The sequence below is a fragment of the Pithys albifrons genome, chromosome 12 (assembly GCF_047495875.1).
Source record: "Pithys albifrons albifrons isolate INPA30051 chromosome 12, PitAlb_v1, whole genome shotgun sequence".
NCBI lineage: Eukaryota > Metazoa > Chordata > Aves > Passeriformes > Thamnophilidae > Pithys > Pithys albifrons.
In genome coordinates, this window is record NC_092469.1 from 13,090,743 (window position 1) to 13,108,144 (window position 17,402).

At 44.9% G+C, this 17,402-nt stretch overlaps 1 protein-coding gene across 1 annotated transcript in view; it reads left to right on the forward strand.

Moving 5' to 3' along the window:
* NECAB2 (N-terminal EF-hand calcium binding protein 2) overlaps positions 1-17,402 on the forward strand; it is a 78,771-nt gene that overhangs the window by 44,013 nt on the left and 17,356 nt on the right. Inside the window, exons 4-5 of the mRNA XM_071567383.1 lie at positions 12,224-12,249; positions 15,659-15,756. Coding sequence (XP_071423484.1) covers positions 12,224-12,249; positions 15,659-15,756 — 124 coding nt within the window. The remainder of the gene's footprint in view (positions 1-12,223; positions 12,250-15,658; positions 15,757-17,402) is intronic.

Consider the following 17,402-nt stretch of genomic DNA (forward strand, 5'->3'; position numbering starts at 1 on the left):
GAAACACAAAGCTGGAAAACTGCACAGAATCTTGTTTGAACATTTGAGAACATTTTTCTATTTCTAATCCTATTTCCCAGGTGTTTTCCCAGGCAGGCTCTCTGCAGGGTCCCTGGGGAGAGCCTGTTTAATTTGACAGCGAGGCAGACTGGCGCTGAGAGCAGCAGGCTGGTGTTTGCTGCAGAGAGCGAGGATCGGGGAAGGTTTATCTGTACAAATGGAGTGAAGAAGTATCACATCAGAGGGTCTTCTAGCTGGCACTGGGGCTCAGTACCTTATTTTTTGGATTCTGCAGGACCATTCTGTGTTAGAAGTTTTCTTTTGTAGAGAATGGAAAGATACCAAAATCTTACCTTAAGACCATAAAAGTGACTAAGATATTTAATTCTAATAAACCACTTATGTTTGAGTCATGTAGGCATTCAAAGAGATTGGAGACTTTGCTTTCAAATTCAGTCTTACAGATTCACCCTTGTGTTTTTTTCTTCATAGACATGAACAGGGCAACAGCATCAAGCAACAGATGTGTCCAGCTGCTGCTTGGTAGGCAGAACAAGCTGTCAGCCTTGGGACTGGATTTGGGAGAAGGGTTCTTAGATCATTTGTCAATGACAGGGGAAGACAACTCACGAGACACAAAGATATTGGGAAAAATACAACAAGAATGTCTAGGGGTTTTTTGCTTTACTATTCTTTTACTAGTTCCTTGCCAGTTGTGTGTTACATATCCAAACCTACCCTAATTTCTTCCTCTCCTACATACAACCTTGGTGATAAACAAGATACCTGGAAAATCTAAAAGGAGGAGAAGGCTGATTTAATTTTACTTCATGCTCTCAATATCTTACCATTTGCTTCTGGCAATTAGCAAACCATTCAACTGAGCTCCAAGCAATTACTTTAGCCCTGTCTCTTTTGCAGTTCAATATTACAGAGATTACGAACAGAAATCAGATTAGCACAGGCTTCCATATCAAGTAGAAATAGGAGAAAAAAAAAGGCCATTTCTGACTGATTCGTGCTGTTGCCAATTTGTGCATAAAACCCTGAGAGATCATCTCTTCCCCCAAAAAGGAAGAAATATTTATTGTTTTAATGGTTTGCTTTGAAAACTGAGCTAAAAGAAATAATAACAGTTTAAAAACATACATAAATGACTTCTTTTGATGGAGACTAGAGGATCAAGAAGTGGAGAGAACTGTATGAAGAAACAGCTGAAGTATAGCTTTGCTGTTAGCCAGAGTTATTGTGCCATTGGCCTTCCCCTCTGAAAGTGAAAAATCACAGCATAGAATCAGTTGGGTTGCAAGAGACCTCTGAGATCATCAAGTCCAACCCTTAATCCAACCCCCCTTTGATTACTAGATCATGGCACTCAGTGCCACGTCCAGTCTCACCTTAAAAACCTCCAGGGTTGTAGAATCCACCACCTCCCTGGGCAGGCCCTCCCAATGCCTGACCAGTCTCTCTGTAAGGAACTTCCTCCTGATATCCAACCTAAACCTCCCCTGGCAGAGCTTAAGCCCATGCCCTTTTGTCCTCCTGTTGGTTGCCTGAGCATCCCTTGGCTTTCTTGCCCAGGGAGGAGTAGGACACCAGCACCTGGGATGGGTGGGGCAAGGGATGTCAGTCAAACGGATGGAAATGGCTCTTCTCTGGGTGATTCAGCCCTGCAGGCTGTAGCACGGAACCGCCCTGAAACCCCGGCAGTGATTTCCAGTCCCCGGTGTGCATGCTTAAATCTTTTCCACCATTATAACTGGTTTATCACTGCATTCACATGCCTGTCTTGTTCTTGTCCCTGTTGTGGGCTCGGACAGGCAGCACTGGCTTTGTGAGCGCCCCCAAGTTCCTTGCAGTGGGATTTGGTGGGGCGATGGGCTGAGCCCCTCCGGCCACTGCCGAGAATCTCAACCCGGAGGCGAGGAGGTGCCACACCACCCAGAGGGAGCCGTGCCCGGCAGCTGCGGGGGCAGCCCCGTCTGGATGCTGGTTAGGCTTTGACACGCTTGTGCACATTGTTGGCTAATAACCAAGCAGCAGTGAAAGTATTCTTGAACTGGCCAGGCTGGAAAACACACTCATGGGTTCCTGGGCAGTGGGTGGGAGCCCTTCTGGACAACTTTCAGTTTCTTTGCTTTTTAAAGCACTTTAGCAAGCACTCCATGGCAGGAAGGCTGTGCCATGATTTCGTCAATAATCATCATAGGCAGAAACGATTCTTTTCCTTCCTGTTATTAATTTTATATTATTCTTCAAGCAGGGAATCCCTATTATACAAAACCAAGAGTTACTGCAACTATCGCAGTAAAAGTTGACATTACACAGCAGTCCAAATGCACCACAAGCATCTGGTATTTAAAAGTCTGCCTTGAGACTGATCACTGTGAACAAGCCTGACAGCAAAATAGATGTGCTGTTAACTGCTGTATTTACAGCTCGTGAAATCCATTTGGGAGATGAGGATCCGGGTTTACAGGCAGGCTGTGATGCAGGGTGCAGGCTGAAGATCCTGGCTCTGCATGGGAACAGGATGTCAGAGTAAAATAACCAGTTGTCTCAATGCAACATGATGATAATACCACCAAAAAATTCGTGCTGTGTTTACCCAGCAGAGGTAATGGGAAACCTGAGAGCAAAAGGGTTGCCTCTGGTGCTACTGTGCTTGTCCAGCCCAACCACCCAAGGACCTGAGTCCCAGTTTTGCCTGGCACTGTCTCGGGAAAAAGTCAACAAGAGCTGATATAACCCCGTGTATGTACACACTGGGCCCAAGTGTGAATATAGTAATCATCAACTGAATAAATTTGGAACGGCCATACCACCTAGCAGTTAAATTACTGGTGGGCTGGAAGTAAACCTGCCTTCTGTTTTCTTTGGTGCACTTGTGGGCAGAGTGATATTTTCAAGAACAAGTCATCCATAAAAAAAAAAGTGAGAGAGAAAAGAAAAGGAGGGCTTAGATGCACTTTATTAGGAATTTGGCACACACAGAGACTTGAAAATGTTTCATACTGTACTAGATGTGTGTTTTAGTTAAGCTAGGGACTGTGCTTAAAAAGTGCTGGATTAAGCTTAGCAAATTAGTGTGCTGCAATGATATATTTCTCAGAATATTAATTGTGCTGTAAACAGGCATTTTATTGTGTCATCTTGTTCAGAGTTTTTGTGAGCTTTTCAAGAGATTTTTGTTTTGTGAGTGAGTGGTTAGATGTTCTGGCTAGCTGTGGCAAAGCAGAGAGAGGACACTAATTATTTTTAATATACTGTGAAATTATTTGACAACGTACAAGGAGAGATGCAAGAGGATCTTGCCTTAATACCCCAGATTTTCTTTTGTGGGCATAAACAACTCCACTAAGCTTTGCTCTTAGCATGCTGATCCTGGGTGGCCCAAGTGCATATGGAAGGGGGGGGAACTCCTCCCAGTGCCCACTGTAGGGTTGCAGAAGGCTGTGGTGCCCTGGCCGTGGGCAGGGAAGTGCTGGGCTTGGCAAAGGGAGGGTTGGCAGGGGAAGCAGCAGTGGGGCAGCTCTGCCCTCAGGCTCCTCCTGCTGGGATTTGTGTTGATGATCAACCCTTTGTGGAAAATTGCACCTTTATGGTGCATTTTGGATGTTAATTTACAGAAGCGATAGGGCAGGAAGGGCAGAGCCTCACTGATCCTGGGCTCTGGAGCTGTGTGGCAGAGCACGAGGGTGCAGTACTGACTGACAGCCTGAAATGCCATATTGCAGTTGCTGATGAATGAACAAACAAATGTCTGGTGCTCTGCAGGTGCCAGTGTATTGCTTCTGCCTTTTTTAAAGTGACATTTATTTCTCTTAACTAGCAAGAGCTTAGAGCATGTTTTCCAACAGCATCCAGTTTCATTTTTATCCATATTCAGTCACTTTTCTTGGTGCCCTTGATGATTAGAACTGGGTGTTTTGTTCTGTCAAATCCTTCACCACATAGAAAATGTTATTTTGGTTGTCTTGAAACGACTGATGAAAGGAAGCATCTGGTCTGTGTCAGGGCTTGTTTGCAGCTTGGGACCTTCTGAGGATGGTTCAGGGACAAGTGGGGTCTTCACTGTGCAATTTCTGGCCCCTACCTGTGGCTGTATGTAGAACACTGGCTAACACAGGGTCTTGGGTTAGCTATGACCCAGTGTTTCATAGGTGTCAGTGGCTACAGAATGCATCAGTATGCTAAGGGAGTGAGGAGCTGAACCAGCCTTGAAATGCAGCAGCAGCCTTTGAAAATGAGAAACTAGTAAATAATGTGTTATGTTGTGATGGCCTTCATCTTTATGGTAAATACTGAGTCCCTGAAAGGAAACAGAAACAGAGCTGTCCTGCAAAAAGCAGTGTTCAAACTTCCCCTCCTCCCCCTGACAAAGTGCCCATACTGCTTGTATCAGCTACACAAGCAAAGCAGGAATATTGCTGTTAGCACACGTTCTTGCCAAACCAAGCCTCAGCATGTGTGCATGGGCCTTGATCTCATTGTTCCTTCCCCCTGTGCACAGCCCCTGCCCACACCATGGGCAGAGGAGTGGGGTCCATGGTCCATGGGAACTGGCAGGGTCACTCTGAGAAAGACTCTGGGAAAGTGTGAACTGTCATTGAAGAAGAGTGTTCCCTTTTTCAAAACCAGAAAAATCCATGCCAGACCCCTTTCACTGAGGACTGTGATGAGTGTGAAACTGTGGTGGAGGTAAGGGGCCCCCAGGAGAGGTGGGGATGAACCCAATAGAAGACCAGCAGCTGAAATGGGTTCACAGGGAGCAGAGAAATGGGTACAGCTGCTGTACTCATACGTGTGCTTTAATGGTTTGGGACTTCTGAGATTGTATCTAGCAAGTTTAATTGCCTTGTTGCATCACTTTTATGAGGTTCATTACAGTTACAAGGAGAAATGCAATTGTATTGAGGGTCATTGGCTAGAGAAGAGACATTTTCCCATCGCATCCCTAATTACTGCTCGTGTCAAGTGCTATGGCAACCGCCTTTCTGCACCACGCTGCCAGGCAGGACATCTGTGCTCCAGTAGCACGGGCTTTTTTTGAGCAACTTGTTTTTTTGGACCTGTTGCTCCCTGAAATGTGCCATCCTCCTAGAGAATTCAGCATCGTGAGGTACCAATTAGGAGTCAGTATTCAGTGGTAATCTTCCTTATCCCCACCCCTCACCCCAAATTTTTCCTTCACCATCAGACCTGGAGTAGGATTTGTAACACAAACACCTCACTGTGGAGGTATGAATGCTGCTCTGAGGTCAACTCAGTCTCTGGAATGGTGGGAAGAATGCCAGTGGGCAGGTCTGCTTGTGGACCCTGCACCCTGGGCTGCACTGTGGCCATGTGGTAGTGCAGCACTTTGCTGAGGGTGTGAATGTCCTTGGGAGAGCCACCAGCCACACTCAGGGGTCTGCCCAGGGGCTTCCACAAGGAAGAGGAAGAGGAGGAGAAGGGAGTAAAGGTCTGCTGGTCTTCCCCATCATGCTAGAAGGTCACCTAAAAGAGCATCTCTGGTGATGATGAAACCACAGATGTGGGCTGAGATGCTTTTTGTCCAGCTTGAGCAGGGAGAGCTGGGACCTCCTGGTTTCTCTCTGTGTTTCTGTAGGCAGGGCAAGGCCATCCTGAATTCCCTGTGTGACTCTGCAGCAGCTTCATGGGGACTTCTTGTGTAGAGAGGGGACAGCCTTGAAGCAGGATGAGTAAAGGAGTGTGTTTTTTACTCTGAGCCTTCCAGATGCACTGTGCTTGTTTGTATTGAAGGTCAGTTCACTTTACCTTGAAAAATCAGTGTTTTCCAGATTACTGGCTTTTAATGAGGAGCCTGCTACCCTGGTGCTCTGGAGCAAAGCACGTGGTGCACAGCACATGGCTTTGGACATCAGCATTGCCAGTGAACGTGGGCGAAGGGTTTGGAAACTAGTTCTGGCAGAGTCTCTGTTAGTGAGAATGCAGATGGCTTATAAAGGCGAGAAGCTGCAGAGAAAGCATATAAAAATATTGCTATTAAAATATTATAGTATTTTAAAAATTGAAATATTAATATCCAGTGGGCCTGAATATGGGTTTGCTGTGCAGCCCTGCTGCTGCTCAGCCTCTGACTTGTGGAGCAGTATGAACCACAGTTGTCACATGGTGTGGGAAAGAAGGAAAACTGCCCCTATCTTGGTCATCACCTGCCTAAATTCCAAGGAAAGATGTGAGGGAGCAGGAAGGAGCTGAACCTTGGATTTAGGTGAGCAAAACATCCTTGAGGACACTAGACTTCAGCCTTCAAACTGGTGAACCAAAGTTCTGCCAATAGCAAGGGCAAGTAGGAGGAAAGAGACCATGTTCCAAAGTATACAGAACATGTAATAAACCCCAATCCCAAACCACAGGTGATGAGACTCTGTAATACAAAATCTCTATGTGAAAACTTATTTAAAAATCCTCTTTGTCCTCCTTTTGCTTCTCTCTGTTTCTGGGCAATTCTTTGTCCCTACCTTTTCTTCTCTGTGGTGCCAGGGCTTTGGAGAAAAACATGATTTACTTCTGGGCTTTCAGAGGCCCATACTGTGCTCCCCAGGTGCTCAGTGATGGAGCACATGTCAAGGCAAGAATAAAGTTATTGGTTTTGCTTTGAAGAAGGCAGCATTTTTCTCCCTTTCAGGAATTCCAATGGGAGCTGTTCTGTAGGTGTTTTAATCTAAATTTTAGTGCTCCAGTGCTGGAAGTGTCCCAGTTAGGTGGCAATCCATATGGACTCTGCAAAACTGTGCCTGTTTCATATAACATGGGGGTTTGGAGTAACCTCTGTCTGGATTGACTGGTGAGCCCTGTGTCAGCTCATGCCAATGGGCTCTCCTCCATTCACTCTGGGAGTTCAAATAGGAGATACTTTCTGCCCTGCTGGAAAAAGCAGAGCTAAATGAAAAATACCTGCTGGGTTATTCCAGGCTCCCACTCACTCTATTGAACAGCAGGAAGGCCAACTGTGCCTCCCCCAGTATGTGCACCTTTGAATTACTCCTGCTGAAGCACACCACAAAATGTATTTTAAATTTATGTCATGCATGGATGTTTGGCAGGAGATAAAGACCACCCTTTAAAGTAAGAGCCAGGTGAGCACCAGAGCCCTGACTGCCAGCTTGCCACAGCTAAAGAAATTAAAGCCAAAACTGACATATGTTCTGAATCCTTCTCTGTCTGTGTCATTTGAAGCTGCAGGTGGCTGGATGTTCTTCTGGTTGTGGACAGCCTTGACATACATTTTCTGCTGTTCCTTTGCTTGTGGCACCTCAGACTTTGGAAGTCCCTTTTAAAGTCATATCATAAGAGTGGTTTTGGTTTTTTTTTTTAAGCAAGCAGGCAAGAAAGGGAGGTGTTGGATGGGTCTTGGGAAAGATTTACCAGGGTTCTCCAGAAGAGTATAATGATGAGCGTGGAAAGTTGCTTAATTCTTTAGAATGACAGTTATTCAGCTCCTGGCCATCATCCAGTATTTGATATTTCTCTTGCTCTGCCTGGAATAATTTCTCTCACTCTGGGGCCTGTGTAAAAATGTTTCATTGAGTTCAGAAACTAATGATCAAAAGTGACCATCTGTGACCCCTTAGTAGGCATCTGGATGCACATTTTCCACTTCTGAGGTGTTGAGATAACACAGCACTGTTGCTGCTGGGACTAGAAGCCATATCATCAGATATAATAATACTTTCCAGCTGCACTTGTTGTTTTTTAGTCTTTCCTAAATGAAAATGAGTTTTGCAGGTGGCTAATGCTAGAGGATAATTTGTTTCCGTGCTCGTTTGAAGCCTTGTAGCAAACCCAAAGCTGTGAATAAAAGATGGAAATAAAAGTAGAACGTGATTTCAGAAAAAAAACCCCTCCATTTTCTGTGCTGGTGAAGTGACTAAGCCTTGTGGCTGCTGATGCAAACCTTTTATCTGCCCAAGGAAAAGGGTTATTATCTTCAGCTGAAGCCGATGGGGCATTGAGCAGCGTTTGAGCAGCACATCCAGGCAGCTATTTGCATGAGAAGTGTGAAGATGAGACTTTGGTGTATTTGCAACTTCTGAATTGCCATTATGCTTTTGATTGTACCTCCCACTGGGAGATCCTGGGACACCTTTCCCTTGGCTGAGCCTGAATCCTGGAAGGGAATTTCATGCTCTGCTCCTCTGTGTTATCTTTTCTGTTCCAAGATAACTTTTCCTCTCCTCTCTGTAACTGAAGTCTGGAGAAATGTATTAATGACAGCAAGTCAGAGGCCATCAGCCTTGCCTGAGGGAGGCAGAGATGCTGGGAAAGGCAGGGAGAGATGCTGGATGGCAAACTCCCAGCTGTGTTTGTTGGAAGGGCCCTCTGCAGGTCCTCAGCTGCACTGGGCCAGGACATTGCTGGCTTTGCCATGCTGAGACCTCTGGGGATGCTGTCTGGGTAACCCCTTCCTGTGCTGTGCTGCTCTGGTCTTGCTTATTAAGAGCTAATGTAAATAATCCTGGTGGGGAATTTCCAGAAATGCACTTTTTTTCGTACTGCAAAATACTGATTTGTTTAGACAGTATTGGGTTGATTTTGATCAGAGTAGCTGGAGCTTCTGAACCAGGACCTGGAGATTACATGGGTACCATCACCCACCCAGAGGTCTAGCTGATGGGATGCTCAGCTTGTGCCTGTAATCCTTGGACTGTTGGACACCCTGCTGCAATGTGTCCTCTGTCTGATGGTGCCTTCTCCCTGGGATAAAGTGTCAAAGGTGACATCATGGTTCAAGAAAGGCAGATAGAGAAGAAAAAGAATCTTATAAATACTTTGAACCAATGGAAAAGCAGAAGAAAGTCAGTATAAGACAACTCTGAGAAAAGCCCATCCACTGGCTATTCCGCAATCAGGGACATGGCAAGGGAAAGATGGGACTTCCCAGGGATCCTCATTAGCTCAGGTGCTCATCAAACTGCAATTTAATGCTAGGTGGGGTTTTGGGGGAAGAAATGTATTTGTCTCTGGAGTATGCAGGAGGCACAGCCATTACTCTGGGCAGCCTCTTCCTGTTACTAGTCATGCAACAGTAATTACTCTCTGGGCAAGTTCACTTAATTAAGCCCACTGAGAAGATGCTCTCATAGCATGGTCATTGCCCTTTAAACTCCCACATACACAGGAGGAGTATCACACTCTGAGGTCATTTCTTTTTCCTTGGGTGTGAACTGGCAGGAAAAATTACTTCCCTATTGCAAATATGTTTATCTGGTCAAACTATTGCATTGTATTTAAATGGTGGTGGGTAGTGAGTGATAAACAGGCCTTTTTGTGGCCAAAAGTAGTTCATGGCTTGGGCTCTGACTTCTCAGAAGGTGCTCTAGGTTGAAATCTGAGTTCCTGTGTTTGCCTCATACTTCTGTCGGAGCAATTGGGTCCCAAATGGCAAATGGAAGGTCTCCAAAGTACATCTTTGCCTTGGACAGTCACCTCAAAGGGTGCACATCCCTAGCAGGACTGGGGATGCAAGGCTGAGATGCTCCATGCCACAGCCTCCTTGGCTGGAAAACAGAGAAAAGGCCCGAAACCAGAAAGACTTGGATTTTCTTGATTTTTTTTTGTTTTGGAAAGAGATGAGATAGATTTGGCCTCTACTATGCAGAAAAAAACTGCGTAACACAGAAGTCTTTAATGATTTCTTTATTTAAACTTGAACATTATTATATTCTGCTTAGTTAGTTGGGTTATGGCTTCAATAAGCTCTTGAATTAGTCACACTATTAATGTAATTATACATAAAATTGAAAGGTAATTCACAGCCAAGTGTTCTTCTAGCTGAAAGACTTTTTGAACTTTTTTTCTGAAAACATGAGAGCAACTTGTTGCCATTTTTCTTTTTAGCTTTTTGAGGCATACAGGGATGCTGAAATAAAACTGATAACTAGTGCTCACCTAGATGTTTTCATGGTGAAAGGTTTTGTGATATATGACTGCTCCAAAAATAACCTCTGAAGGGCAGCTCTGTCAGCTAGGGATGGCAAAGGTACTGATCAGGAGCTGCCACCTCCCATTTCACAAGGCTTGAAGCCCAGATTCTGAATATTTACATTATAAAATCCTACTGGCCTACCACATTGTGGGCATTAGTTACTAAAACATTAAACCACTAGGTCAGCCTGTAAATTGTTTTGTAGCTGGGTGTCACTCATGCCTTGCGTTGAGTGTTCAGATGTGCAGCACCCACACCAGGCCAGCAAAGCCCTGGGAACACACGTGGGACGTGGCTGTGTGTCAGCAATGTTCCCAGAAGGCACACTCCTGGGGGATGGAAACAGAATGCTCAAGTGCCCATTGATTTCTCCTTACAAATTTTCATCTGAACATTATCATATTTTTGTATTAAGTCAGCTTGTGACTTCAGTAATTTCTTTCATTAGGCTTAGTTTTAATGAAAGATGGCTTAAAATTAAAAACAACTTCTCAGACAAGTTAACATTCAAGCACAATTAACTTAAATAGGACGGCAAGATGTGAGGAAATAAAATACCATTTTTGGCAGCAGCAGATCAATTATTACAATGAAAAACCACATGGAATACAATAATAGGGTTTTTTTCTCAGTAACATGCCCTTGCTGCAAACCCATAACCACTTCAGTAGGTGTTTATAAACACTGTCTTGTGAAAAATATTATTGAAGCACTTCATGGGTGTTGCTGATGTAAAAATTACTCCAATGCATGTGCCTGAGAGTAGCAGTTGACTTCCCAGGGTCAGTGCTGGAAACAGCTTTGATAAACAACCAGCCATGGTCCTCAGGCCTGCATGGGGCTGTGTCAGTGTTGGAAACACACCTGCCGAGTTTCTCACCTGAGTTTTCTCTGCCTGTGCATTGCTGAGGCCCCGTGTGGGCAATCACATGCTGCCAAAGCACTGTGGACTGCCAAAGCTCCTGGGGTCAGCTCTGGTGGGTAGTGTTTGTATCCATGTATTCAGTGGATTTGGGCATAAGAACGTCAAGTCAGGGTAGCTGAGCTCACAGCATTCCCAAGGGTTTTTGTAGGATTCAGTGAAGTAATTCCAGGGTTTGAGGAGGATGATAAATCCCCAAGAAAATGAAGAAAAAGTAGTGCAAAAGTTCCTTTTGCAGAGAGATGCCTGTGCTGCCCACACAGCTTGTGTCAGCGTGTTGTCTGCCAGCAGCAGCCACACTGTGTGTCCTGCACCAAGAAGGTCTCTGGGACAAGAGGTGGCTTCTTTACACCATGACAAACACCACTTACCCAAAAGGCTTTGTGTTTCAGTAACATGTGCTTTTACAGCAGGACACAGGTCAGGTGGCACATTTCTGGCAGGCAGCATCTCACAGGGTCGAGATGTTCATGTTTGCCTTGATTCTGGGATCAAGGCAGGGCTGCAGGAGGATACTGTCAATGAAGGTGCTTTGAAAAATTCTCTTTCCGTAATCCACTTATGTTGACAGGTTAGACAGAGCAGGGATGAGTTTAAAGAAATAACTTTCCAGGATATAAATGGATTGATAAACTATAATTCTATTAAGAGATCATTCCAGTGCTTGAATGGCACTAATAATTGTGTGGGACTCAGAGGCACAAAGAGATTAGCAGCAATCTTTATTTCCTGAGCAGGTAGTCTGTTGAGATGTTGTTATATAAACTAAATGTTCATGTGTTTAGAAGTAATTGTGCAATTTTGTCTGGAGGGAGTCCAGGGCAGGAGCTGCTTCGCAGGGGCAGAATTGGACCATCTAGGAAAGCAAATTTTGCAAGTTTTTATACTCTCTAAATGGGAACATTTGGCACATTTCTGTGCCACATCACGTGCCTCATCAGGGTGTTGCCAGGGTGGATGTTTGGGAGGAAGTCAGAGGAGTGATGTGCTGGGTGTTCTGGGATCCCCTTTGGCACAGGTTCTCCCTCGGTGTGGGGGATGCACAAGTCCCCATTTGCCCCTCAGAGAATATCCAAAATAACAAGTGAACCTGCTCCAGCTGCACAGATGCTGTGGGGATGGGGTGTGGATGCTTTGAGTGGCACCAACCCTTGCTTTTTCCATAGGCTCTCCCCATTGGTGGCTGGGGAATGCCAAGGGGTGGGTGAGGTTGCAAGTGGGTATCTGGGGTTAAGCCTGCAGGAATCTTAAATGTAACCTTCATCTGTCCTTTACATTAAAATTGTCTTTCTTTCTTTCTCTTTTTTTCCTGCTTCCTCCCCTGCCTTGTTCTGCCCCTGTTCCAGCAACGTGGACACCAAGGAGCTGTGTGGTGAGTGTGGTCCCTCTTTTGGGGCACAAGCAATGCCTGTGTGCACGTGGCCCTTCACAGGATGTGTGAGACCAGCACAGAGCTTGCAGTGCTGGGGCAGCTGCGGAGCTGGGGCATCTCAGCCCTTCTGCTGCTTTGCCCCTTATTCCACAGGAAAATTGGCAGAACTTTTCTTCATTTTCTTGCAACATAAATGGGGTCAGAGCTGAGCAAAGTACTTGGCTGCCATTCAACAACAAGCTGGAGTTTAATTTCTGGAGATGTCATGGCTTCCAGCTTTGCTCTGAAGCTCAATAAACCCGAATCCCTCTGCAATACCCATAACGTGTTTCTCCTTAGACCAACCTCCGTGTTTCCCAGCAGGCTGCCTGAGGTGTACACCACCTCTGCTGCACCTCCCACTGCTTGCCAAAATTAAAGGCTGAAAGAAAATCTCTGATAATGTTTTGTCCCACACCCGGATCAGAAAGGGAATATTTCCGGCCAGGATTCCTGAAGGGCTTTGCCTTAGTGGGAGGTGACTCATGATGCTCGCTCAGGTGTATTTTTCCATGAACACTTTATATTGGAAAATTTTTCCTGCACCCCAGCTTTTTGGGAGAAGATGGAGAGAGAGAGGTGTGTGGCCCTGCAGCGGGCTCATCCATCTCTGCTCCTCTTCTGTGCCAGGATGCAGAAGAGCATATAAAGCCGCCTCAGCAGGTCTTCACCCTTTACCGTCATCACTTTGTCACTAATTGTATCCTTCAGAGGTCTAGCTCGGAGTGGGCTGTGCAGCCAGAGGGGTGGTTTCTGAGTGCATGTGCACCTGTCCTGATACTTGAAAGACCTTTCCACTGATGGCAGCCTGTGGGTCTGCCTGCAACAGGACATTGCCCATGGTTTCTCTCCTCCTGGTGTACTTAACCTCTGCCCACACCATTTTGAGCATCCAAGACTGCAGCAAAAACAGCAACATTTCCCCTTTCTGCTGGTTATCCCTGCTTGTTCTTGCTTTATTATGCAAGAAACAAAGACTTCCATAAAATCCCTTTGATCTGATGTTGATATGATGTGCTTGTTCCCATCACTCCATTCTTACTGTGTTAGGTCTCCTTGCCAGCTGCCCCAAGAAATCAAAACCCCACAGCTTGTACCATCAACTTTGCCAGGAAATCCAGGGGTAATAATGGCATTTCTTGACCCTACACAGCTTTCCCCATCCCTCTGATAAAATCAGAAAATTACATGGCTGTCACCCAGCATGATCCCATCTTGCTGCCTCTCCCAGGGGTGAAGCTGCCAGGAGAGGAGGGAGATAAACCCATCACCTCCTGTGGAAAGCTGGGGGAAGTCAGGGAAAGGATCGATCAGCACAAGTTCCTGCCTAGATCTGTTATCTGCTGAATCCCTGCCTTGCCTGCAATTTCTTATTTGCTTGTTTCTCTTCTAAGTATTAATTTAAACATAAACCCGTATTTTGGATAAGTGGGAACTGTAGTCTCTCTCTGGAAATGGGTTGTGTCTTACAAGATGTTGAGAGCATCTTAACAGGGATTTCCTGAGCCCTGCATCTTACATAACAAATTTGATACAGCTGTTAATCCATACCCAGTAGCATCTTAAAAAGTTCTGCATTTTTTTTCCTGCCAACGAATGCAACAATCACCAATACCTTGATTGACTTAGAGGCTGTTGTGTAGTTCTTTATCAGCAGAGGAGCTCCCAGTCATAGGTGGGAGCTCTTATTAAGCTCAGAAAATGTGAGTACAGGTACCAAATTTTACCCCCTGCCCCTTTCAGTTCTATTCTATCAAAGCACAGATGTTCATGCAATGGTACAAGCTGTCCTGGGAACTGAGTGTGCTCAACAATCAGGAGATGCACATTGATCTGTTGCAGACTATCAGGGTGATGGCATCTTCTGGGAAGAGGTGGGTGGGGGGCACCCACCTCCTCCTACACCAGCCCGGGATTGTAGAGATGCTCATCTGAACATTGGCCCCATTGCCTCTGCAGCCACGAGCTAGCACCATGTGGGGTTGGAAGAGCTGATCTCTTATGTGCACATGAATAAATAAGGCTAAAGCAGCAGAACTGAATACTTTGTTAAAGTCAACACTGTTCTTCTCCCAGGTGCTCCTTGATCAGTCTCAAGGGCTGTGCTCTGCCCACAACAGCTCATTTCTCCTGAAATGTATGAGTCCAACTTTTTATTTCAGGACTTAAAAAAGGTCTTTACTTTCAGATCTGCTTGGGTTCTCTTTCCCAAGTAAAGTAAGAAGAACAACACAAACACACTGCAATGAGAATAAGCTGTTTGGCTTATCATGAAACAGCAAACAGCTGCTGTCAGTCATGCTGTGACATTCCGGTTTCTGCCAAAAGCTTCTTCCCTTTGGATATGTTCTCAGACTGTAAATAGCTATAGGCACTTCTAATTAAGCCAAGAGCACCTAATTAGTGGAATTGTTTCCTGAAGTGTATGTCTTGCTGCATTCCACAGAGATGTCACCTCAGTGTGAAGCTTCGTGCCTTAGTGCTGAGGAACAGTGCCAGTGGATTTTAAGGAGCAACAGGGAAACTTTGGGTCTGTGCTGCAAACTCCCTGCACACCTTGCTGCTGTTTCCATTGTGGACAGTGAATTTCAAAACTCAGTAGCTCAGACACAAACCAGACTGGGTTCATGTCATTCATGGAGCCATCAGTGACCTGGGACACAGCAATTCTGAGTGTATTTTGCATCAGCAAAGAGCAGCTGGGACTGTGTCAGGTCACTGCTGGGGCCGTGGTGCAGCCTGGTGTGGATCACCACTCCTGCAGGAGGGATGAGGATGGCACAGAGAAAGTGTGGACTCCCTGTCCATGGAGAACATGTGCTTTTGGGCCAGCTAGCAGCTCTGTTCTCTTCCTATTGAGGCATATTTTATTCTTAGAGGCTTGTTCAAGCTGTGATTTTGGGCTGAGGTGCAAATGTGATGGGAATGTAGGGAAAGATGTTAAGATCAATTTCAACTCGTATAAATTGGGTTGAACCTGGGAGACATTTCGATGCTTTGGGTGGTAAAAAAATATGAAGGGAATGCAAAAAGACTTTCTTTTAAGATTTTTCCCTTCATGCTGGCAATGGGAGGGAGAGAGATTAGATACAGTCAAATACAGAAGTGGGCATGAATTATTTTTAATGGGAGCTACTTGGTCTTACATCTCCTTTATGCAATGGTTCCAAACTTCATGGGAATCCCAGCACTTCCCATCCCTGCAGGACAAGCTGTGACTTTGACTCAGGATACAGAGTACAAAAATGTACGTGAAACCATCATCCCAGGCTTATCTTACCACCAATAAATAGACATTGCTGTGTCACGTAGCCTCGAAGGGTTAAGTTACATTAACATGTTCCCATCGTGTCCCTGTTGGTTTTACCAGACTATTTTGCTGACCACATGGGAGACTATGAAGACGTTTTGGCCTCACTGGAGATGCTGAACCTCTCCATCCTGAAGGCAATGGACTACACCAAACGGGTGAGTGCCCTTTCCTGCACCTTGTGCTCCACAGGCTTTGAGGGAACAGTGTAAGTGTTGTGTTGGGAAAGCATATAAGTCTGAAGGTTCTCATCCTCTTCAGCAGTTCTGTCTCCTTGTCCTATACAGACCACAGGGCCCATGGGCCTCTTGGGTGGGATTCTGAATGCATGGGATCTTGTTAGCATCAGGGAGAGGGCTTTTGGAAACTTCGTATTACAGAGGCACCATTAAATCCAGCTTCAACACTGGAAGGCATCCTGCATTCCAAAAATCCACTCCTTCTTATGTGCAGCTGCTGTGTTAGAAACTAGAGGGATGTGTGTTTGAAGGACTGCAGGGGAATCATGCAAGCACCAAAACCAAGACAATGTCCTGTTTTATATGGGCGAAGTAGCCCTAAGTTCTTAAAAAATCCACCATGTACCTTAATGATACTTCTAATAATGGACTAATACAGACGACAATGATCAAGAAGCATATTGAAGTTCATTTACAAATACCTAGAAAATCTGAGCTGATGTACCATATAAACATCCCTGCTGAGAGATGCATCACTCACTTGTTGTCTTTCCAGGATGAGAGATGTGTTTATAGAGATCTAATTCCTTGAAAATCGTTTTTCTGTCCTTCCATACCACTTAATAATGTAACTGGGTTGTGTTGGAGATATTTATTACCTCAGGATAATCAATCCCTTCTCCCACTTCTACCTTGAACCATATTTCCCCTGTTCTTTTGTGCCACGATGAGTGAAAAGTATCCTCCCTCTTCACTGGTGATCGGTAATGGGGTACATTGAGGACCAAGCCAAGGAGGGAGGTTTTGCTTTTTCCAAGCTGCCATAAGGACTTCCCAATCCAACTACAGCCCCCCCCGCAAGTAATCCAAATTGAAATCTCCCTTCCATTTATCTTTGAAGCTAAAGGAGAGACTCAAATTACTCCACATTAAAGATGTGATAGTGATAAGAAGTTTTAGGAGTTAGAATGGGAAACAGCAAATTTCTCTCCCCTTTTGCTGCTGAGTAAAGAGCCTGATTTTCTTGTGTGATCAAAATGCATTCTTTTTTATGTTTGTGAGGAAGGCAGCATGGAAAGTGAAGGCACATCTTTAACATGTTGATGTCTTGCCATAACAAATTAAAGGCAAAAGTCTTTGGCCCATCACTGATCTGTCTGAAGTATTAGTGAATTTTTTATCAGCATTATGAAAGGATAAAAAAAGTGAGGCCAACAGTAATAGTTCATTTTTTCTAATTAAGTTGCTGTGTCTGTTCATGCCTCATTTATATTCATTATTAGCAAATTTTCTGGCAGGCAGGTTTGCCAACTATGTATTTTAAATAAATGTTAACATGCTGATAAAGATCTCAGCAATTCACTCCAACTTGCTGTTTGTGATGCCTTCCACCATTGCTTTTCCAGTGTGAGGTTAATGTATATGACTAATTCTTCCCAATATTTTACAAGAGAAAGATGGCTTATTCCCTGTTTATAATTTAGACATCTGAGCATGTGGGTATTACCTTGCATAAGACATTGCAGCAGAAGCAGGTTGGTTATTATAATCTCAATCCACTCATACGAAGAGCATCCTTCTGCCTGCTTAATTCAGCAACTTGTGGCAGGATTCACCTGCCTTAA